General features: G+C 36.9%; 2 protein-coding genes across 7 annotated transcripts; both read left to right on the top strand.

The window, feature by feature from the left end:
• The first annotated feature begins 8,219 nt into the window (after nt 1-8,219).
• Nucleotides 8,220-18,479, top strand: LOC105255951 (polycomb group protein Pc). 4 transcript variants are annotated; one of them, XM_011265531.3, is made up of 6 exons: nt 8,220-8,441; nt 10,442-10,594; nt 14,874-14,917; nt 15,004-15,127; nt 15,696-16,115; nt 16,500-18,479. In XM_011265531.3, the coding sequence occupies exons 2-6, from the start codon at nt 10,535-10,537 to the stop codon at nt 17,109-17,111; spliced, it is 1,260 nt and encodes a 419-aa protein (XP_011263833.1). In that variant the 5' UTR covers nt 8,220-8,441; nt 10,442-10,534; the 3' UTR covers nt 17,112-18,479. The 4 variants fall into 4 exon arrangements, with proteins under 4 accessions (XP_011263833.1, XP_011263835.1, XP_011263834.1 ...); XM_011265533.3 differs by lacking the exon at nt 8,220-8,441 and adding an exon at nt 8,511-8,685; XM_011265532.3 differs by lacking the exon at nt 8,220-8,441 and adding an exon at nt 8,709-9,769.
• Nucleotides 18,480-20,825: 2,346 nt separating this feature from the next.
• On the top strand, nt 20,826-22,825 carry LOC105255952 (GPN-loop GTPase 2). Of its 3 annotated transcripts, none has more exons than XM_011265535.3 (7): nt 20,826-21,009; nt 21,079-21,172; nt 21,257-21,564; nt 21,634-21,839; nt 21,911-22,025; nt 22,137-22,332; nt 22,442-22,825. In XM_011265535.3, exons 3-7 carry the CDS (start codon nt 21,444-21,446, stop codon nt 22,677-22,679), a joined length of 876 nt encoding a protein of 291 aa, XP_011263837.1. In that variant the 5' UTR covers nt 20,826-21,009; nt 21,079-21,172; nt 21,257-21,443; the 3' UTR covers nt 22,680-22,825. The 3 variants fall into 3 exon arrangements, with proteins under 3 accessions (XP_011263837.1, XP_011263836.1, XP_011263838.1); XM_011265534.3 differs by having other exon boundaries at nt 21,079-21,186; XM_011265536.3 differs by lacking the exon at nt 21,079-21,172.
• Nucleotides 22,826-22,834: the final 9 nt, after the last annotated feature.

Raw genomic sequence — 22,834 nt, 5'->3', positions numbered from 1 at the left:
AATAAACCGGACAAATTATATTAAGCATCCAAGATTTATTTTAGCCTCACATGTTCAATTTCTTGCTCAAAAAGTATATTTATTCATTGTTTTAATTAAAAGAGATATTTCATGCTGATGTGAATGTAATCGATTTACTATTTCCACGAGTCGAGTTGTCCAAATTCTTCCGGATTCTCCTTTTTTAGAATTCCGAGCGGACTGTACGAGAGTCATTGCGTTCATTGCAACAGAACGTACTTAAACGAGCCGCGAGGCGAGTCCGCGCGATAACACAGGCCCGATAACGTGACGACGTTGAGTCGCGACCGTATTATAAACAGACACGCGCGTATATGTGTATGTGTGTAGCGAGAAAACGTGTGTGCATACATGTCGCATGTATGCCAACATTGTGCGTCGCATAAAAAGCAACGCGGCGCGTCGGAGCTTCGTTACGCGTTGCACGCATCCGTCAATGAATCGATGTGGTAACCGGAAGAAGGATACACGAGGCTGAAACCGTGTCTCTCGAGATTTTATCTTACGTCGTACAAGAGGAGAATTCGCGATTTAGACTTTCTTTCGATTTAAAATACATTCTATAATGTGTGTGTGAAGATTTGTATGAGTGTCTATCTATCTAATTGAGCTATTTGATCTAATTGAATCAATTGCGAACAGAAAAACTCTTGTTTTTTTAAGTGCTCTTAAGATACGCATCTTCTACGCAGCATGTTTCTTTATATATTTAAATTCTTGCATTTATTTTAATGCTTTATTTCTCTGAAAAATCGGCTGAAATTTTTTGCGGAGAAAGAAATGACAAGTATCTCTCTCTTTCTTTCTTTGTATATTCTTATTTTAATTACTCTATTTTGATAATTTCAAATTTACATAAGTGTAATAGGCGTTGTGTCAAAAATTGTATAATTTGTAAAATTTTTGGCGAAATTCTGGCTCTAAAAAATGTCAGGACTAGCTTTTTAAAATAGTGTTATACGTATTTCTTTCAATTAATATTATCAATTAATATTATCAATTAATGCATGAAATAAAATTAACGATGTATTTTGGAATTTCGAAAAATATAAAATGAGTAAAAAGACCACAGCTATATAAACATAAGCAGTAGAATCTAAATAAATCGCGACGAATCGCAGATCAAAAATTCTCAGAAATGATATCAAGATCGAGAATGAAATGCTCGCTTATAATTGATTGATTCACTTTTATATTGTATTTATATTTTTTATACAATTTTAATGTAATTTTCTAGACAATCCACTTTTAGATATTAATTTTAAATCGTTCATTTATATTATATCTATCTCTATCCGAAATTTTCTTCAAGAAAGAAGGAAAGAAAGAAGAACATAAATTTATTATAAAAATAAGTAGACATATACTTTTAACAAACAAATGCAAATTTTTGTGTTGATCATTTGTTCGTTTCTTTTCACGTTCAACTTTATCATTCATTCTTTTCTTCTCGCGTTAATCGACATGCATTGGGCTGTATTTTCATCGATACTGTGCACAATTTCTCTTTTATGTGTAAACGAAATTCCATTCGCACAATCGTTACGTATGTATATAAATCTTTTCAACTTTAACATGCGAATATACGCGTTCGCTCATTGTTTCATCTCATTCTGTAGACTTTTGGAAACGCTTTGTTCATTGCCGATCATTCTCTTTCATCCGGACAATCCTTGTGCGATTTCTCGCGCGCCAGAAACATCTCCTACATCTCGCTTCACTCAAGGAAGAAACCCGCTCGTTCCAAGGAGCGAGATAAGGTGTCGGAATAAAGGTAGAAGACGAGAAACGCGGCGGGGAGGAGAAAAGAGAGCAGAGAGAGACGCGCAGAGAGGTACTCGTTTTTGCAGTGTACGCGGCCTTTCGAAGCGCCGATACGGCCCCTGAGGGTAAGAGGGGTACGGAGTCGCATGCTAATGCTCACGTTACCGTATCCAGAGATTCGCGGATAGGGAAATATCTGGGACCTCTCTCTGTGGAGCGTGACAGCGCGATATCGGCCCTCGATTAGGTTCCCTCGTTCGTCTCGTCACGATACGATAATTGCATCACCGATCTTTGAGATTTAGGCCTCGTTCTCGGCGCAGAGTCGATGCTAGAAGATCACGTGTTACGTTTCTCTTTCTCCTTTCCTTATTCTTTGTACATTTATACTCTCGATGCGCTGTATCCATCGGCGAATAACCGCGCAGTTTGATGAATCCATAATTGTGGATAAACTAATTTTATTCCTTTTAAATAATTCATTTAAATAATAATTCATAGCCTCGGAAAACAGATTTTCGATTTAGGAAATATAAATGTGAATCATAGATTATTTATCTATTTTCTCGGATCAATAAACAACTATTCGTTATCCAAACGAATGTTTGTAATATATCTCTGCATGAAGAATGCGCACCATTTTTCCATCTCTCCTTTCGCATAATCTTTTCATACGAAAAATTAATCATTAGTTCTTATTTAACATTCGCAACATTACAAAAGACAATGTCCAAGTTTGCGATCAAGCAATCTGACAAATCAAACCAAAATCCTATCGCTCGGATCTTATTTAACAAATTTCTTACCATAGAAGTAAGAAATTATATGATTTTTTGATAAAAGATTGATATTATTTCTGATTTCTGACGTTATAATTATATGACTACGGAAACAGAAGTCTTAATGATTATTACGAAAGATCAAAAAGCATGAATTCCTTGCTTAAGTGTTTAAATTTGCAAATTAGATGTATATATTTGTGCGAAAACATTTATGCGAAAGAAACAATTATTCCTTTTGTTTGCAAAATGTACTATTTTCGTTTGAATATTTCCTTCGGATTATTAATTTCGTCTAAATTATACGAATCGTTCGTGTGTGAAACTCTTGCTTTAAATTGTTTGATTACATGATTCATTTAAATTTCTTTTCTGAGCAATAGATTATTTGTTTTTAATTTTATTTATCAATAGTAAATCCAATTAAAAAATACCATCATTGTGTATAGCATGGAAAAACGCCTTTTAATTATAAAAGAAAGAAAGAAAGAGATGAAGTACTATTCCCTCATCATGTAGAAATGTTCTATCATGTGTTATCATAATCATTTATCAATGTTTTATCACATTTTATCAATGTCTAAATTAAATTAAGACATAATTGTAAATCAAAAGGAAAAAGTATTAAAAAAACAATAATTGTTTAGAAATGAATCATTGTCAATATCTCTACGTGCACACAGAAATTAGCTTTTTGTACATAAACGTCTGACGAAAATCGTAAAAATTTTTCATAGCAAGACAATTAATCGAATTAATTATATATTTTTCGCGTGTAATATTTAACTTGACAAAAATCAAAGTCTCTGAGTAAAATTTTATCTTTTAATTTATCGTTTTACTTCAATCGATCAATTATTTTTCTCAGAGATATGCAGTTTTCGTTTTGCTGTTATGTGTAAGAGCTGCACAATTTTGCATGATGAAAGCGATTTCGCGACTGCGTAGGACGATCCGACACACGCACATCGATCGACGCAACGTGAAAACACAAGTTCGCATAAGAGCGAGAAGAATCTGACGATAAATCGATAATTCGTTGGAAAAGCATAGGTTGAAGCGGTTGAAGGTATAACTGTCGGCGAGTTTCGTTTATTTCTCTTCGAGCAGCTCGTGTAGCTGGTACTGGTACAGTCTGGTGAGCAAATAATCGCACATGTTCTTCGTTATGCCGATGAATTGGCCGATGTAGGAAGAATACTTCCTCGATGAGAATTCGTTTCGGTGGCTCAAAAATCTTTAGTTTTATCTAACTCGCATTAAATGTTAAAAACAAAATAAATTAATAATCATAAAAGATTTTAATGTGGTATTTCAAATATAATATTTCGAAAAATTTATTTGCCGACCAGTAAATCACCCTTTATCCTTCATTCACAAGCGGATTTGGAAAGAAATGAATTTCAGAAAAAGAGAGAGAGGAAAGAACAAGAGGAAAAAGCTCTTCATGAAAGATTTATAAGAGAGGCATGGAATATGTTATTTCGGAATTTTAGCATGTATATCAAATTAGAATTTGTAGCGACGAATTTTATAAACGCTATATCGGCTATATCAGTATAATTTTTCTCTATTATAAATATGAAATTTTTTGCATAAGAATAGATATAATATATTATCTTACATATAATTGTCACTAAAACGCTATTTTTACGCGATAATCTGCCAAAATTAATTATATCTTAACAAAATACCTAAATAATAAACAAATACGCGGATTGGACATGACATAATCGTTATACCTCGTCCACCACGTGTTGTCGAGCGAAAATTCGGAAAAAATCATCGTTAGGTTCTCCGTAACACGCATGCGCCCCGTCTCGAGGCGCAAACCTCGAGACGTCGTTCACGCGGAAACCACCGACGCGATTGAGTCCGCGCCCAAATAAATGAGCATGACAAACGGTAAGGAATCGTCTGGCGAAAGTTTCGTCTCGATATCTCGCGCCGTTCCCGAGATATTAAATGGCCACTTTTGGCGACGAACGGCTGGGCGCAGCAACGCGCCGCGCCATCGACGTCGCTCGCGGCAGAAGCGTGTCAGGACCTCTCTCGCTCCCAGGCACGAAGGCAAAACCTTTACAGTGCGTTCACGTTACGCGATTTTTCAACGATATCGATTCGCGATAAAAATGGTCACATTTGTTCGTTTTAGTACGCTGCATTTTTTTGTATTTTCCCCATTTAGGATAAAAAAGATCGGGATATAAAGAGTAGGAAGAAAAGAACACCAAAGTGAGCGCGAAACAGCAATTGGATTTTTTTTGAAATTGCTATTTGACAACACTTGCATATGCGTTATAAATGCAAACTAATGGAATTACAATTGGATATTATTGGGCTCTTGCACATATGACGTGTCTTTCAAGATAAAAAAACAATATAACCTGTGTATTTTCGGTTATTTCGTGTTTTCTATTACTTTCGAAAAAAAGTATGAGATTTTAACGCAAGAAAAGCTATTGTATTAAAGAAGCAGATATATCGTGATATATATGGTGTACATTTTACATTTGTTTGTTTGTAAAATTAATAAATAATTGTGAATCGACAACGCAATTGATTATTGTAAAAGAGCCATTAGCCAAGTCGCTCATACACTGAGAAAAATAACCTGTGAAAAGGTAACGAACGGATATTATCCGATTATTAACCGATCACTTTAATCGGATATCTGATCGGAAAGTTCCGAATTTTGAACTTTCTGATCAGGTATCTGATCGATTGATATTTTCTGATTGGATATCTGATCGGTTTCTTTCTTTTTCCGATTAAAATGATCGGTTAATAATCAGATAATATCCGTTCGTTATCTTTTCACCGGTTATTTTTCTCAGTGTATACAATATTATAATTTTTATAATAATTTTCCACTTGTTGCTGTTTTACCGAAACATAATTAACGACGGCAAATTGATTAATTTAAATATATTTGGAACAACTTATTTGAAATATAGAATCGCAGTCAAGTTATTGCTGTTGTTATCGCGCAAACTGTTTTGTTTCTTTTTTTAATTTATTTATTTTCCTAAGAAAGAGATTCTTTTTCTTTTCATATTTATTTTAAACACACAAATTTTAGCACACAAATTTTGCGCTTCTCAAATTTCGTCAAATTAATATAAATAACGATGAACCGATTTAATGCACCTGCACTGCAATAAGTTAAGCGGATTAAATGAGTTAAGCTAAATAAGAGAAAACGATAAATAAGTTAAGCTAAATAAGAGAAAACGATGTTTCTAAAATACTGTCACAAATTACCGGTATATTTCACACGTCAAATCCGAGAGAAAAAAATCTGAATCCGAGTTCATAAATTTTTTGTCTGTGAAATTTAAAATCATACCCGATTTAATTTTTAGCGTGTATTTAGATATATAGTTGATTGATGGAGTATTGCCGCATTTATTATTTCATACAATTCTAAAATATCTTTGTAAAATATCTTTTCGTGAAAGATGAATAGATTCTCTATTGAACGACGAGGTTGTTATAATTTCCTATCGTTACACACAAAATCCATGTATCAAAATATGCGCATAATGACACGTAACAATAGCGATATCGTTGATATTAAAAGTTAAAAAATTGGTCTCTTGTGGATTAAAATATTACATGATTAATTTAAAAGAAAAGCTTCTTCGATCTTTTATAAAATTACTCAAAATCAATATATTCCAAATTAGCTGATGAATTACAAGTACATATTCAACATACATGCAATGTAATTAACGCATAAGACAATGATTGATGCCAGTGTATTTAACGATGGAGATTATTTTAAATACTTATAGTTTGTTGTGCAATTATAATTTTCGAAAATTAAATTGACAATAATTAAACGACAAATTTTCAAGCATCTATCGGGACGTATTGTTAAATTTCAACTGTAGAGTTTGTGTGAATTTTCGAACGATATAGAATATTTTAAGATTGACCATTTTATGACTATCAAACATTTCTATAAATATTATTATTATATTATATGTATATACATATTTTTAATTTTTCAGAAAATAATGTTGCAAGATACTTGTATATTTCATACTTTTACAATTTTTAGAAAGAGATGGCAAGATCAATTCATACAAAAGAATCAAAGCCATGCACAAGCTCCGATATGTCGCAAGCAATCGTAATTTGATACATTTCAAATGAGAGATTGCATTTACAGCTGTATCCGTATAAAATCCGTGTTTATCCTCTATAATTGAATCAGCTGCAACATCGGGGCAGATACGAGAAAGGCAAAGAGAAAATAACGCCTTGTATTAAGAGACCACGACGGATACCGCGACATGTATGACGGCGGTGGCAGCGGGTGTCAACCTTCGTCGAGGAAGAACAAAGAGGAGCACCGGCCCGTCGGGATGAAGGAAGGGAAAGGGGCCGATTGCGCGTACCCACGATACGCGCCATCTATGTGAACTACTACTTGGAGCGTATCCTAGAGTTGCGCAATTCGATGCCGCCGTCGTGTGTGACGCGGCGCGGCGGCCCGAAAGTGCCCGTGTAACGCGCGTTTCTGGCGCGCGCGTGCCCGCGTTTTCCAACTTACGCATCGCTCGCGGGGTTGCGCAGCGTTTTGTGCATGGCGATTGATTGCGCTCCCCGAAGGGAGGCGAGCTACCACCGACACGAGGGGGAGACCCGAGTAGAAAGAGAGCGGACGAAGGGGAGACGCGGAGGGCGAGAGAATCGCGCCAGCTCCTGAAAGAGGGTACGAGTCGCTCGCGCGAGAGAGACGACAGACGCGAATACGGATGGGAGGAGGAGGAGGATAGCGAGAGGCCGCGAAGTACGAGCACAAAGAGAACGAGAAAAGGGAGAGGAGGAGAGAGATGGAGGGACGACAATGAGCGGAGCGAGAGCGCGAGAGAGGAGAATCACGCGCGCGGTAATGGTTACGTAGGAAGAAGCGGCATCGCCGCACGGCTACTTGGCTCTCCAGGGCCAGGATATTTCAATACCGACGGTGGTCGGCGGCCACCGACGTGGGGCCGCGCACGGGGAAGGAGGACGCGACGCGGCCGTGTGTGCGTGTATGCGCGCGCGCACGCGCTCTCACATAGACGCACGCTTACACGGAAGCGCGGCCCGTACGTACAACGTCCCCGCGCGTCGTCCCTCGTCTACGTGCCCGCCCTTTGCATCGTACGGCTTTACACGGTCGTTCGGCGACGGGAAGAGAGAACCACCGCGGTAGCGCGCTCCGCTATTCGGGTTCTCCGCGCCAGGACGAGGAGAGCGCGGGGGAAGAGGGACGCGCGCTCTACCTCCGTCTCTCTTCCGGTACGAGGAGAGGGGGGGGAGAGAGAGAGAGAGAGACGACGAGGAGCGCGAGGATTCGGGGGAGAGTGGGGAGGAGGATCGGAGAGTCCGAGCGTGGCCGATGGGCTCGCCGGTAATACCCGCCTTCTCGACGAGCGAAGGGGAATCCGACGTGGGCCGTGCCAGGCGCCGATTGGGCATCCCGGCGAACGGGGTTCGGGACCAACGGTGGCGCCCCGAGAGCTCCGCCAATCGGGCGCCCTCGCCGCTGGTTTTTTCGCCCGCTATTTACACCGAGGACGGAGAAGACGATTCCCCCCTCGTTGTCGCTTCCGGCGTCTCGCTCGCGCTCGCGCGATACGCCCGCTCCGTCCTCGTCGCGCGCGCTCTCCCTGTGCGCTCGTCGGCGCAGGAGAGACACTCTCGTTTCGGGATCCGTTGAGGTAGCACGCGTTTTCACGAGACAGGGAGAGAAGTGCCGTACTGTGTGTGCGCTTGCGTGTATGTGTCCGGTGTACGCGCTTCCCCGTCTTTCTCGGCGTGTCCGCGACGACATTTGCTTTCGTTCCTTCTCAAGAGCAGGGCACAGCCTCGCTGTCGCAGGTAGGATGCAGTGCCCGTTTTATGTATACATGTATATATAGATATATATACATGTATATGTGTATACATTTACGTGTAATAACATATGAGTGTGCGTGTATGTATATACGTGTACGTATGGACGAACCGCTGCTGCGTGCCAGTGTACGTGCGTGTATATGCGACTCGAGTACAGTGTGTGACAGAACGTCGCAGGAGGATGCAACGTTGCCGGATGTCGTAGGCGCGAATACGCGTACGACTGGTACGGCGCGGTGAGGCCGCCCGAGGAGAGGAGTGGACGCGCGCGCGTTTGCTCCGACAGAAAGAGAGAGCGAGCGTCATCGTCGTCGTCGTCGTCGTCGTCGTCGTCGATCGATTTCGACTCGCCGAGTCGGAGGTCGGAAAATCGCGGCGAGGCTGCTGGCGTCGCGAGCATCGTCGCGGTGGTACACCAGTGACATTTGCGGTGCGGTGCTATCGACGAAACAAATTTGGCAACGCCGCGCATCGACTGCCCTCGTACACAAACGCATGCATACACGTACCTAGAAGGGAACTTGGGGTGGCTGGCTGGTTGGCTGGCTGGCTGGCTGGTTGGCAGGCAGGCAGGCGGCAGGCTAGCGGGCAAGCAAACAGGACAGGCAGGCAAACAAGCAGGCCAGGCAGACGGCTTTCTTGTTCCGAGGACGGCGCTCCTAGTCGCGCCGTCTCTCTTTTCTACCTCCATTGCGCTTACTCTTCCTTTCCCCCTCGTCTTCGGTCAATTCAATCGCGTTCTCGTTCTCTCCCTTTCTCTCTCCCTCTCTCTCTCTCTTTCGCACGGTTCACGCTGCACGTACCGTTGAGAGCCTCTCCCTTCCCCTGTCGCGCTCTTTCTCTGCCTCTCTACCCCCTCTCCTTCCCCTAACCTCGAGCGGCTTGGGCGAATCCACTAGGCTTGCGAGGGGAGTTCGGCAGACCTCGGCTCTAGTCGGCCTCGATCCGTAGAGTGCGTTGGACGCCGCGAGTCGATCGCTCCGGTCCACGAATATTCGTCATCCGGGCTCACCGTGCGTACGTCGTGGGGCCCGTGAGCGCCGTCGCGCGTTACCCGCGCGTAACCGCGGCCCGCGACAGTCCGTATTGCGGCAGTTTTACGCCTTCAGCTTGGGACGCACTCGACCAGCGTATATTCGTACGACGGCCATGTTTGGTGTTTACGACGTGAGGGGGAATCGCTGACGTCACGCGGCGAGCGGGCCGATCTCGCCCGAACGACGCGGCGACCACGGACGACAGCGGCGACGGCAGCAGGCAACAGTACCGACGACTCCGGGAAACGTGTGCGTCGTGCCGTCATCACGCCGGTATTTATCGAAACGCGCGCGCCCGCGCGCAGCGAGCGAAAAGCCGACCGCGCGATCGAGAAGAGACACGCCACCCGTTGGATTCTCTCTCTCTTTCTCTCTCTATCTATCTATCTGTCTATCTATCTGTCTCTCTCTCTTTTTTGACGGACCGCTCCGACCTCACAGGGCTCGATGCGGCTACTGGCCTTTCGAAAAACATCGCGCGCCCGGCCGTTTCCTTCTTCGTTTCTTCATCTTCGTGTCTTCATCTTCGTGTCTGTCGCTGAAATAACATAACCCTCTGGAAGTTTGTCTCTTGGAAAGCGATCGTTAGAGGATGCCACGTTCTTGCGAAACAACGCGACCGATCGGACAATACACGACGACGCGCGACGCGGGGATGCGAATCGACTGACTCGATCGCCGACTCGAGATACGACCCTAGATACGATCGTACCACGTGGTTAATCGCGCACGTGTCTCGCGTCTCCACTCGCGGCGCATGCCGGGGTCTGTGCCTTCCGTCTGAAAGGTGCGACCGGCCGGAGGAGACGGATCGTTTCGCGATATTACGCGCACTGTGATCTCTCTCTCTCTCTCTCTCTCTCTCTCTCGGCTTCCGGGGAATGTGTGTTTGTGTGCGTGATTGATCTGTCGCCGGCGCGTACCGCTACATATGGTGTTTCCTAGGATATCACGCGCATTACACGGCGACGGACTGAGGATCAGAGGACATCTTCGCGCTCGTCCGGAAAATCGGGATTAAAGATTCACACGACAGCCATGGAACTAGGCGACAGAGTTTACGCCGCGGAACGCATCACGAAGAAGAGGGAAAAGCGGGTTAGTATCGTTAGTTTGGAGCTGCGGTCCCAGATGGCGCCACCAGGCGGAATCCGTCTGCGCGCCCCTGTTACCGCCTCTCTATCCTCCCTCCATGCATCTTATTTTGCTCTCTTTCTCTCTGACAGCTCCTCGGCTGGCACGATACGAAGCGCGCCGCGTTTCGCGACGTCAGACTCATTAAGTACGCTAACGGGTACGGGTCTGTTTTCTCGCGTATGCATTTATTGAATCTCGAGGAGCACGAACATCGACCACCGATCGATTAATTCTGCCATTGGCAAGATTATCGATTCGCTCCCGCGAACAAAACCGCGTAAACGCGATTCTGTGCCTCCTGTTTTGACGCCGCTTACATCGCGACACGCATATTCACGAGAAAAAAAATGATAAAATTGTGCGTTTCTTGAGAAAGAGAGAAGGAGCAGAAAATAAATTTCCTCGAGATTAATTCTTACTTTATTACGTGCCAATGATTTTATTATGTATTTATGTTTTCAGCGATAAAATATTTCACGATATATAAAAATCGCGAATAAACTTGAATCGATGAATTTAAAAAATAACATTTCTAGAATACATATAAATATATGTCTACATATGTATGTATACATGTATATGTATGGCATATCTAATCACTGTCGGTCCTTGATATCGCCAAAACCTTGCGTGGTATGTTTCCTTGATGCAGGAAAAGAATAGAAAGCAATAAAAAGAGAAAAGAATACACACTATAAATCCATTTATGTAATGATAAAGAGAAAGAAATATATTTCTCCTTACAAATACATATTTAGAAATAAATTACAATAAAATAAGAGCAAAAATTCAAATTCAAATTTACATTTAAAAGTGATAAAATAAAAATGTAAAAAGAAGAGATCCAAAAATAACAGTAAACGTCAGTCATGCATTTTCAATGCTGTTCTCGTCTAAAGCAATTGTTTATTTTACATTTATTTTCTCAACTTTTATAATGAAAACTTTGTCTCTGATATAATTCATATCGCTTAATTTTACTCCGTAACTCTTTAACTGACAAGAAAAATAATTCAATTTAATTTCTCTTGAAATATTAGCAATCATTAAAATAACAATCATTTGTTAATTTCACTCGGGGAAAAAAACTACATTCAGCTAATGTTACAGAAACAGATGTTAGTAAACTTTTACGCTGTGGTTTCTATCGCCGCAGGGAAAACTTATACATATATGTATAACTGTATGTGCTTTGGATTTGCTGAACTGTTGTGCCGCGACTTTGTATTTACAGTAATTAATTATATTTGCTAAATTAATGCTTTGACAATGCACACTCTTTGTATACATGCATGATGTAAAAAAAAATGTTTATTTATATGTGCATCATATGCGTTTATACATGTACTTGAAATGTATTTTCTTTCAACCCCTCTATATACTTACTCTTGTATAGATGCTAATTAATACTGTGATAATAATAATTAAAATGTTGAAATGTATGATAATTTTATTTTATATTTGTAGCAATCCAAGTTTTACTTTATATACATTAATGCATTTGTAGAATATATTTGATACATTAATGGCTATAGTTATCATCTTTCCATATACAAGAGTAAATTTGTAGATTGTGCTACTAAAGAAAAAGTAATCTCTACCATTCTGACACCGACTATATTATGCTTCTGGTTAACGGGAGTTCCCGGAGGCAGACAATGGTAAACTCGCTGACGGATAGGAGAAAGGCTCCGTATGGCGATCAGCTGGTAGCAACTAGTGGCGTATTTCTCTACGCAACACGCTGTATAATTCCGAAACAATTTGCAAACACGATTCCTGAAGGCCTTTCCGATTCATGGAAAATCTATGGAAACTATATGTATAGAAAATCTCAAAACCATCACAATTATATTGTTTTAATAGTAGATTCTTTGGCTAATTTGAAGATGTCAAATTCGTTTTTAGCGAAAATAGAAAATATATTGTTGAAAGGATTTTCATAGAATTCCAGGATACTCTATATGTTTCAGGACATTATTTTATTTGGGAAAAAGATATAAATTCATAATAATGTATAATTAATACAATTTCCTGAATTATATTGTAAATATGATAATAAGAATAATAATGACTATTAATCGGACGCATACAATTAAATATAGTTTATTTATGAAAGTTTAGAGTTACGAAGAATTAATGCACGCAAATGAGAACAAAAACAAGCAAAGGAATAATATCAAAATGTCTTAAAATGAAATGAAAAACAAGATAATTGCGCTAAAATAAAGGTACATTCTAGACATATATTCGAATATTGAAGATGCTAACAAGCTGCCCATATTTAGAATCTCAACAAATTAATTGGGAAAAATCGATTTTATTCAACATTCGTGAAAAATTCTTCGTTTTTTACGCGAGATGCTTGATTCGTACAATGTATTACGCGAAATTGTTTCACCGTCCGATTGTGTCAAATCGAATAAATCTACTAAATGAGTCGTGTAAAATGTTACAGAGAGCATTCACTCTCGCGAATCGACGATACGATTGTTGTACTAATATCGACATGTAACAATATCGTGTCGCGAAAGGATGACAACCTGCTCCCGCACCATCACATTGTCGATCACATCGTCGATCGGGCTCGCGGATGGATGCTTCATTCCTGCCGTTTCGCGACGTCCTATCTCTCGCGTGTGTCATTGTTTTCCAACTGTCACGCGGCCTGCGCATCGCGATGGGCCGGCGTGCCGTTTCTGTCGTTGGCCGTAGGCCAATGGGTGAGCCGCTACCCATGAACATCGGCATAGCCGACCGTGCTATCGACCGTGCGTCGCGAGATGGATTCGAAAATTCATGCGATCTCTCTTTCTCGCGTTTCAGAATTACGTAAATATCGAGACAATATCGTGTAAATTAAATAAGGGGATTCGTCTTTAGCAGGAAGGGGGAGAGTGTTTATTACATAAAGGGTTTATTGAATGAAATCCCGAGTTGTTTGAGATTTATTTAAAGATTTATGTGGTATCGCATGAAAATTTATGTCCCCGTCTACAGCTAATCAGTTTAATTAATTTCCTTTGAAGCTGATGAAAATTCCGCATCTTACTAGCGCAAAATATAAATTTGTGTTTTACGAAAGAAAAAAATTGCAAAATTGATGCGTTTTAATTTGCTTTTGATTCTCAGACAAGCTAGGTCAATTTTGACCCAGCAAAATTTCTCGGATGCATATTTCTTTGATATGATCTCGGGAAAAGAAGAAAGACGATTTAGCTAAATTAAAAAGAGAGAAATTAATATCAAGAAAGTTAATTTGAAAAATTGGAAAAAATTAGAATAGAAATTTTAGGGTCGAGATTACTAAATTCATCATCCGATTTCTTTATCATTTTTTATAATCAGTACTTATATATCATCTATTCTCCTTTCGTACCTTTACTCCATGTTATCAGGAGAGCCATTGATTTCCGGAATATAAACAAACACATTCTATATCTGTCTGTTTATTTCCGCGCGCAATCGACCCGATTTTACAGTGTAAAATGTTACCGCTGACAGCGAATGGTCAACAGCTTTCACCTATCACCTGGTTCTATCTGCCTGGCGATCGTTGAAAAATCGTACGGGACGATCGATGTAACGGCGCGCCTCTCGCGTTGCAATTAATTATCGTGCCATGATAGCTATAATTACACATACTGATAAGTGAATCTGCTTTCCCCGATTGGCAGATCTTATCAGTAAACGATCTACTCGGATGTGCACACGGTGCAAACGAAGCGCGCAACACGTGGACGACATAACGATCCACTTCTGACGTAGTTTATGTGCCGGATAATGATACATTTAATTATAGGAGTAAAAGTAATTAATGCGCTATTATACATTTTACCGATGATGGTTAATTGGAGGAATAATGTTTCACAGTTTGATGTCGAATATTGCATACAGTGTGATGCTACAAAAAATATAAAAAAGTAAAAACGCATCTCTCGCTTGAAATTTTTTTCTCGTTCTCTTATAATGTAAAAAAATGCCAAACGCTTTTATTCTCGTTAGACATATTAATTGTCATTTATTCATTTATATTTTTTAATCTTTTACAGTATTTGAAATTTTTAGAAATATATTATTTATCAATTAATTTAAATCGTCGAACATGGCATGAATAAACAATTGTACGACGATAATACGCTTTTTCGCATGTTACTCGATGTAATGTTTATCATATTTATCATCAATGTATAATTATATTAATAAAATTAATATTTATCGTATTTTTCTTTTTTTTTAGGGCAAAATTGAATATTTTGTCAAATGGAAGGGATGGAGCAAGAAGTGAGTATAAAATCTGTCAGAGAATATTTGAAATATGCAAAGTTTGTAATTGGAACATGCATTATATATTTTTCGCGTTATTTTAGATATAACACATGGGAACCGGAAGAAAATATTTTAGACGTCAGATTAATCGAGCTGTATGAGGAAAGCCAGAGAGGCGGAGATGTATCTACCAGAAGACCAAGGCGAAGGGATACCAGATATAATGTAAAAACAATATATTATTTATATATTTTCGTGCATTTTATTTAATTCAATTCTAAATAAATTGATTTTGATAAAATTGCATTAAAGATAAAGTTAATCAAGTTAAATTAATTTTGCTAACATTCTTGACTTTATCATATGCGTAATTTATAATGATGATTTGTATAAATCTTATTTTATCTTCTGTTACTTTTATCGCGTTCGATTGAACATTTCCTAAAAAAAATTTTTTTTAATTCAAAGAAATTAAGTTTATATGATTCTAAAAAATAGAGAAATTTCTCAAATACTTCCCAAACATAAAGCTCTATTAAATACCTTTGTCAAATACCTTTTTTATAATGTGTAAATGCATCTATACATCTGTTATTTATATATATATTTGTCAAATTCAAAGGTGCTACCACGTCAAAAGATTTCTATACAACATCATTTTCTCATTAAGCAAGTATAGTTAGTCGTGAAATCTTTTCTCATTTTTAAAATAAAAAATTAATAAGATTATGTTGGAGACGTGTTCTTCTTTTAAATGATTTATAATTGATAATAACCGATCTTTTATTTTCAGGAACAAGTATTAGCTAATCTGGTAGTCGAGGAAGAGCCCGGTGGAGATGAAAGAGTAGGTGAAGACAGTCAAGACGAATCGACAACAGGCAGCACTTCAGCGCCTCGTTTAAACCCAGTAGCTCCGGACGAAGATACACTCCCGAGTTCCTTGGACGGTCACGAGTCTCCGACACCACCAGAATTGGCGTCAACATTTAGCGTCGATTCTGACAGTTCCAACAGTAGTGTGGATATGCCACTGTTGCCCAGCAAAGGACTGGGTACAAAGAGGAAGGCGGAAGTTCTCAGCAAAGAATCTGGCAAGATTGGCGTGACAATTACCACGAGCAATCCCAACACTGGTAATAGTAGTCCGCCGCCAAGCAAAGTTCCTCGGTTATTGCCTTTGAAGAACAATCCTACAACGCCATCTTATCACGTAAGTTTCGAAACATGAAAATATAATTTGCTAATAAGTTGATATCATATGGTCGTGATATCAACTTTTATTATATCATAATTGTGTTATTATATCGTAATTTATTTGCAAAATACAATACTGAAAACCATTTAACATTTATTATTGTTGAGCGCTATACAATCATTAGTAGCATCATTTTTATTCTTCTTTCTGATATTCTTGCGATCACAATTTTGATTGATACACATACAGCTCATTTGTAGAATTAATATAGCTTATTGAAGAATGAAAATGTCTCACCAATAACTGTATGGCGCCCAACAATGTCAAACGTTAAATGGATCTTAGTATTTTTCACATTTTTCTTGGCGATATAAAAGTGGAATCCTTTTATCGGTACAGAGTCACAAAGTCAACGGTAGAAGGCCGTCGTCTTCTAGCGTAAAGTCGACGCCGGAAGAACCTCTTCCGGCGGTGCCAACGACACCGGCACCAGCAGTACAGGATAAAAAGCGTCCTGAAGCTGACGTACCTCATGGCCCACCGCCCTCTCTTCCACGTGCACCGCCGGCACCGCTGTCTCCCCAAATAGATACACCTCTAGAACAACCTTCAACGAAAAAGAGGCATTTGTCAGAGCAGAAACAGGACAAATCGAATGGGGCAGTCACTGCTGACAAAGCGAACGGTCATAAGTCACCAAGTCCGACAGATTCTTACACCAACAACAATAGGTTACCGACCGTCGTAAACGGACATCATAATAATAACATTAACAATAACAACAATAACAATAACAATAATACTTCGAGCGTCAAGCAGACCGAAATTCCGAAATCGGAAATCTATGCTCCGCTCACAAGCCCCAGCACAGATTATTGGCACGCGAGGAACCCAGTAGCAGATCAAGTGTTTATCACGGACGTTACTGTTAATTTGAAAACTGTTACCATCAGGGAATGCAAGACTGAAAAAGGTTTCTTTCGGGAGAGAGATCCCAAAGAAACCCTTTGAACCCTCGAGAATGATATCTATCAATAGCCCTGCATCGGGGATATCTACTCCGAATTGTATTGAATTGTAAATAAATATAAATTATTTTCACACACCGGATATTAAGTCAGGATGTAATCATAGTAGCAAGCAAATTTAAACTTTTCTAATGATTGAAAGATGAAGATGATATCATAGTATCGCGAAAAAATTAATAATAATCGAGCATCGCGCAGAAATCTAATATAATGCATTAAAATCTCAAAAAATTCGAATAAAGTACAGTGAAACTAGAGTGATCAGTAGTACAGGATTTTTTTCTGCCAAATTAAAAATTTAAAGTCATTTGCGAAAAATACTTTTACTCAGAATCTATGTAAATTTATTATAAAGATATTGTAATAATATATATGATGAAACGAAAATACACGTCATAATTATTATTACAATATACATTTGTATATTTCAAAACGCTTGATAGATTTTAACCACATACATGCTGAAGATCTAGATAACATTAATGGATGCTACGTCTTCTAGTTGTTTTAATTATTTGCTTCTCTTAAAACTTTACTAAGAGGCTATAGATAAAACTTTTGTTTCTACTACGGGATACATATGTGTATTATATACGAGATAGAAAAAATATTTTTCTAATTCGTTTTTAGAATATCAAAACTATATCACGGAAAAGCGATTCCAGAGGAAAAGAGGAAAACGTTTCGGATTATATTATTTTGAAAAAAAAAATAGTTCTAAACTTTTGTATAATCTATTTTTATCCCACTATGTATCTATTTTTTGCTATGTCAGCAATGAAAGGTGTAAATTAGATTTCGAATGTGAGGATGCCAGAGTATAAGCATTTCACTAAGAATTTCGAATGATCACGAAATGTCATATTTAATTAACATAGAAAGATTGTGCCAAGATATTTCAGTTAGTTTTCGGTTTCGATGCGTTAAACTAACTTGCGGTATCATTTGACAAGACATACATTACTTTGTATTCGATTTTGCGATTTCCTTCATTTGTAATTAAATATTTTCATTCGTTGCAGTATATTTGTTACATATATCGACAGTATGATCATTTCTAATTTCTTAGTGAAACTATATTCGTACATTTCGATCATTACATACCGTAAAAAGAACATCCCCTGTGCATCATGCGTTTTCGTAATCCAGTGATATAGTCAATAACATTATTCAAAATTGGCATAAAGAATTTGGACCAATTTTTCCCGTTAATTTTATCTATTTTATGCTATTCTTTTTCTATTGTACGACAGAATTTTAAGACTACTTCATGATCGGCGAAAAAAGTTTTATTTCCAAATTGAGGAAACGGAAGACGCTAGCGTTACTTAAAAAGTTATGATCAAAATGGCTTGTGCGATAATGTGATGTTTCGACTCAATGTGAAATAGCTTTAAATCTTTTTTCTTTCCTCTACGGATTGAAAAAAACGATCTTTTTGCTTAGGACACAGTATGTTTTTTCTCTCTATTTACTCCTCATATTCTCTTATTTTCTTAAATCATTTTCCTTATCGTTAAGACTAGAACTTCTCTCAAGATATTCGATAACGTGTTCCAATTTTTTTTTCTTTTCTATAGGTACTATGTAAAATAAATCTATGTAAATCACTTGAGAAAGAGATTGAAGAGTTCCGACCACAATTGTACTGACTTCAGTTCAAGCGAAATCTTGAAATATGCCGGAGGAATAATGAAAAGAAATATAAGAATATGAGTGAGTTCTAATAATTCATTTTTATAATAATTTGTATATTCTTTCTATACCAATATAGTAAAATCGAAAAACATCTTGAACATTTTCCCAAAAAGTTTCTATCGTGTAATAGAAATGTCCTTGGTAAAATGTGATGTGATGCTATGGAAAAGAGAATATTGCGATAGATCCTCTTATATTAAGTTAAATATAAAATTTCTATATAATATAATATTAAATATATATTAAATATATAGAAATAATTTAATATATATTTAATACATACACGCCACACATTTATATTATACACACATAAATACACACACACCCTAATTAAATTTACGTATACGTTGCTTATTTATTATGACTAACACAAAGATTTTTAGGTTTCTACATTCTTATATATAATATAGTTGTAATTAGACTGTGTATGTGCAACTGTGTCCCCCGCACACTCATTTGAAAATGAGTTGGACATTCAGCATAATGCCTCTTGCGTTAGTATGATTATCGTGGTAGATAACTCATGTCAATAAAATTGTAATTTAAAGATCCGATGAGATTTTATAGAAATTTTTAAAAAAATTTGACGACTTCTTGGGAAACGTGTAAATAACAAAAAAAAGATCTGTTTTTTTCCTTTTTTTAACGGGGCCATTTGCGTACAATTAGATTGCCAGATTCGTTGCAATTATTAATGCAGGAGAATAAACTATACATTAAAATTGTTGTAATGTACCACTGTATATTGAGAGTGTTTCTTGTAAAAATTGTAAATAATTGAACGAATACTGTACGTGTCTTCGCCATAGCGAGCGAAGCGCATGAGAATGGCTTATATAAATCATTGAATTATCAATTGTACATAGAGATAAAGAGAGAAATTCCTTCTCTTCCTCCCTTCCCCTCTAGTTGTAAACGTAAGATTGCAACTATAGGTCTCTGTAGAGAAAAAAAATCCTTTTCTTAGCTTTAGAAGTTCAAGATAGACTGTGCGCGTACCTTCTCTCGATATTGTTTCTGTACTTATAAATATTCCGACTACAATTATACGATAAACGTGAAACGATAAAGCAGCGATTACGCAGGCATATACGATACGTGAACCCCGGTAGATCCAAATTCAACCGTAATTTTAGTTCTGTCTGGTACAGATTCCTTATATTTCAATAAAATCTCTACTTGAAGTCACGTTGTTTTTACATTTACTAAACTCTTCCTTAAAACGCATTTATATATCGTGGAGTTGTTAATTGTGAATTTATTATTAAATCTTTTTGAAAACAATTGTTGCGCTCATCAAGTGCTCATGGAAAAATTCGTTTCTCTCTGTCTTGTTCTTAACTTTAGCTGATTTTTTTTATGACGATTTGTTTATTAGTGTTCAAAAAAATTCTGGAAAAAATCATCCATCAAAGTTAATGATTTTTAAAAGATGGTACATTTAGAACTTCTTTTCAACTAACTTTAATCATGATGTCATAAGTGAAAAATTGTTTGAATTTTTTTATCTAATAAATTTATATAAAATATTTTTTTATATGCTAGGTATCATAAATTATAAATTATATAAACTAGTTTTTTCATATGGTGTACTTGGTTCCATTTTGAATATAATTTTTTTTTATGACACGATTAATTAAAATTTATACAACTATTCAATAATCGACAAAAGAATTTTTGGTATATCGATCGATAATCAAGTAATGAGTAATATATAAAAAAATTAAAATACGCAATAATATACAATAAAATTATTTTGATATATTATAAAGAAAATAATTAAAATTATTTTATAGTCATTTTTGTATAAAATATGAATAATTTAAAGTTATCTAGTTAATGTTTGATTAAATAGCGAAATTATTTTATAATTTTATTTTATAATTTTGTTACACAAAATATAAATTGTTTAAAAATATTTAGTTTTAATCGATGTTTTTATTCGATATTTTATCGATATAAAAAAATTATTTGATCGATTATTTGATATCGAATAACGATAACATGTCGGCAATCAGAGAGAAGTCTCAAGAAGGCTATGTCTGCTGCAACTGCAACTGATATTTTGACTATAGTTGATCTTTGTGTATTCATGCTGATTCATGTGTAAAAAATATGACTGAACGTTCCTGTGGTATCGTTATAAATGGCCATCATACTGATATTGTTTTAAGACCTTACAGGTACTACAATGTAATTTCCTTATCTTTTTTTAAGAAAGCTTTTATTTAATGTCAATATATCTTTTATAGCAATCGGACACTGTTGATTGTAACGCATTTTAAAAAATTTGGAACATTATTGATGATAAATCGTGAATCCTCTGTAAACGGTTATACAAGCGATGTATTTACAATAAAGTAAATGATAATAATTACCATAACAATTTAAAGAGCTGGACATATATTTAAATAAAATTAAAATTTCCAGGACACTCTTTGGTAGTGACAACAATGATATTCATGTAGCTGCCAGATATATAGCGCAAGAAATTAACATTGAAAAACCTTTATTGCTATCAATAGCCTTAAAGGATTACAACGTAAAGACTCTAAAATCTGTTGTTGCTGCTGTGAATCAAATAAAATCGTGGTAATATAATATCAACTCAATCATTATGACCTTAATTTATGGACAACTCGTTATTGGACCTCCTGGAAGTGGGAAAACGACATATTGTAATGCAATGTCAAAATTTCTAGAGTCTATTGGAAGAAAAGTAGCTGTTATTAACATTGGTAAGTATGAATATAAAATTTTAGTTACTTCTTTGATTAAATCTAAATTAGAAATTTTTACATTTTTAGATCCAGCAAATGAAAACATGGAATATGTTCCAGCAATAGACATATCTGAATTGATTAAACACGAAGATGTTATGACAGACTTTGGGCTTGGACCAAATGGTGCTTTAGTTCATTGTATGGAATTTCTAGAAACCAATGTGCAGTGGCTCATTACAAGAGTTTTGAATTTAAGGGATCACTATCTTATTTTTGATTGTCCGGGTCAAGTAAGTTGTGACAATATTCTCTCCAATTATTTTCTAATAGTGAACAAATAATACATTATAAAATATAACAGGTCGAATTGTATACGCATCACAAATCAGTGAGTCGGATAGCAGAAAAATTGAGCCAGAATTTAGTGAGATTATGCAGTGTGCATCTTGTAGATTCACATCATTGTAGTGATCCTGGTAATGTATTTATTTTAATTAAATAAATAATTAAATAAATAATTACATGAAATGATTAGAATTTCACTGGTCATTTAATATAGTTTAATCTTTTTTTTTTATCCATTATAGGAAAATATTTATCCTCTCTGATTCTTTGTACCACAGTGATGTTGCAAATAGGTTTGCCTCATGTAAATATTATGACAAAATTTGATGAAATGAAAAAGTTTAAAGATCGTCTAGCATTTAATATAGATTTTTACACAGAAGTACTGGATTTAAATTATCTTTTAGAACAACTGGATGAAGATCTCTTTATTGCAAAGTAAGCTAATCGTACTTAAATATATTATGTTCAAATGTGAATGTGTTTTATTAATTTATAAAGTATTTTATGACAAATTTTTAAATACATTCAATGTATTTAATTACAGGTACAAGAAACTTAACAAAGCATTAGTATCGATAATTGAAGGCTATAGTCTTGTCAGTTTTATACCTTTAGACGTTTCTAATAAAGCATTATTGCTGCAAGTGAAAAACGCGGTGGATAAAGCCAGCGGATATGTTTTCGGTGGAAATGAACCACGAGACATTCAAACATTACTCGCGTGTGCGGTAGGAGCTGTTAATGAAAATGAAAAAATGTCAACACTAGATGGATATTTATGAACATTTCAGCATTCTAGTATACATCAATATTACATTTGTTTTTATATAACTATTATATAACAAAATTTAATAAACAAAATGAGAAAGCTCAGAGATTGCCCAGCATTCAATATATATTTTTATACATTTTAAAGATACTAGATTTCAGCTATGTT

The sequence above is a fragment of the Camponotus floridanus genome, unplaced genomic scaffold (genome assembly GCF_003227725.1).
Source record: "Camponotus floridanus strain SB8 unplaced genomic scaffold, Cflo_v7.5 scaffold16, whole genome shotgun sequence".
NCBI classification, from domain to species: domain Eukaryota; kingdom Metazoa; phylum Arthropoda; class Insecta; order Hymenoptera; family Formicidae; genus Camponotus; species Camponotus floridanus.
This window is presented reverse-complemented; position numbering and strand designations above follow the sequence as displayed.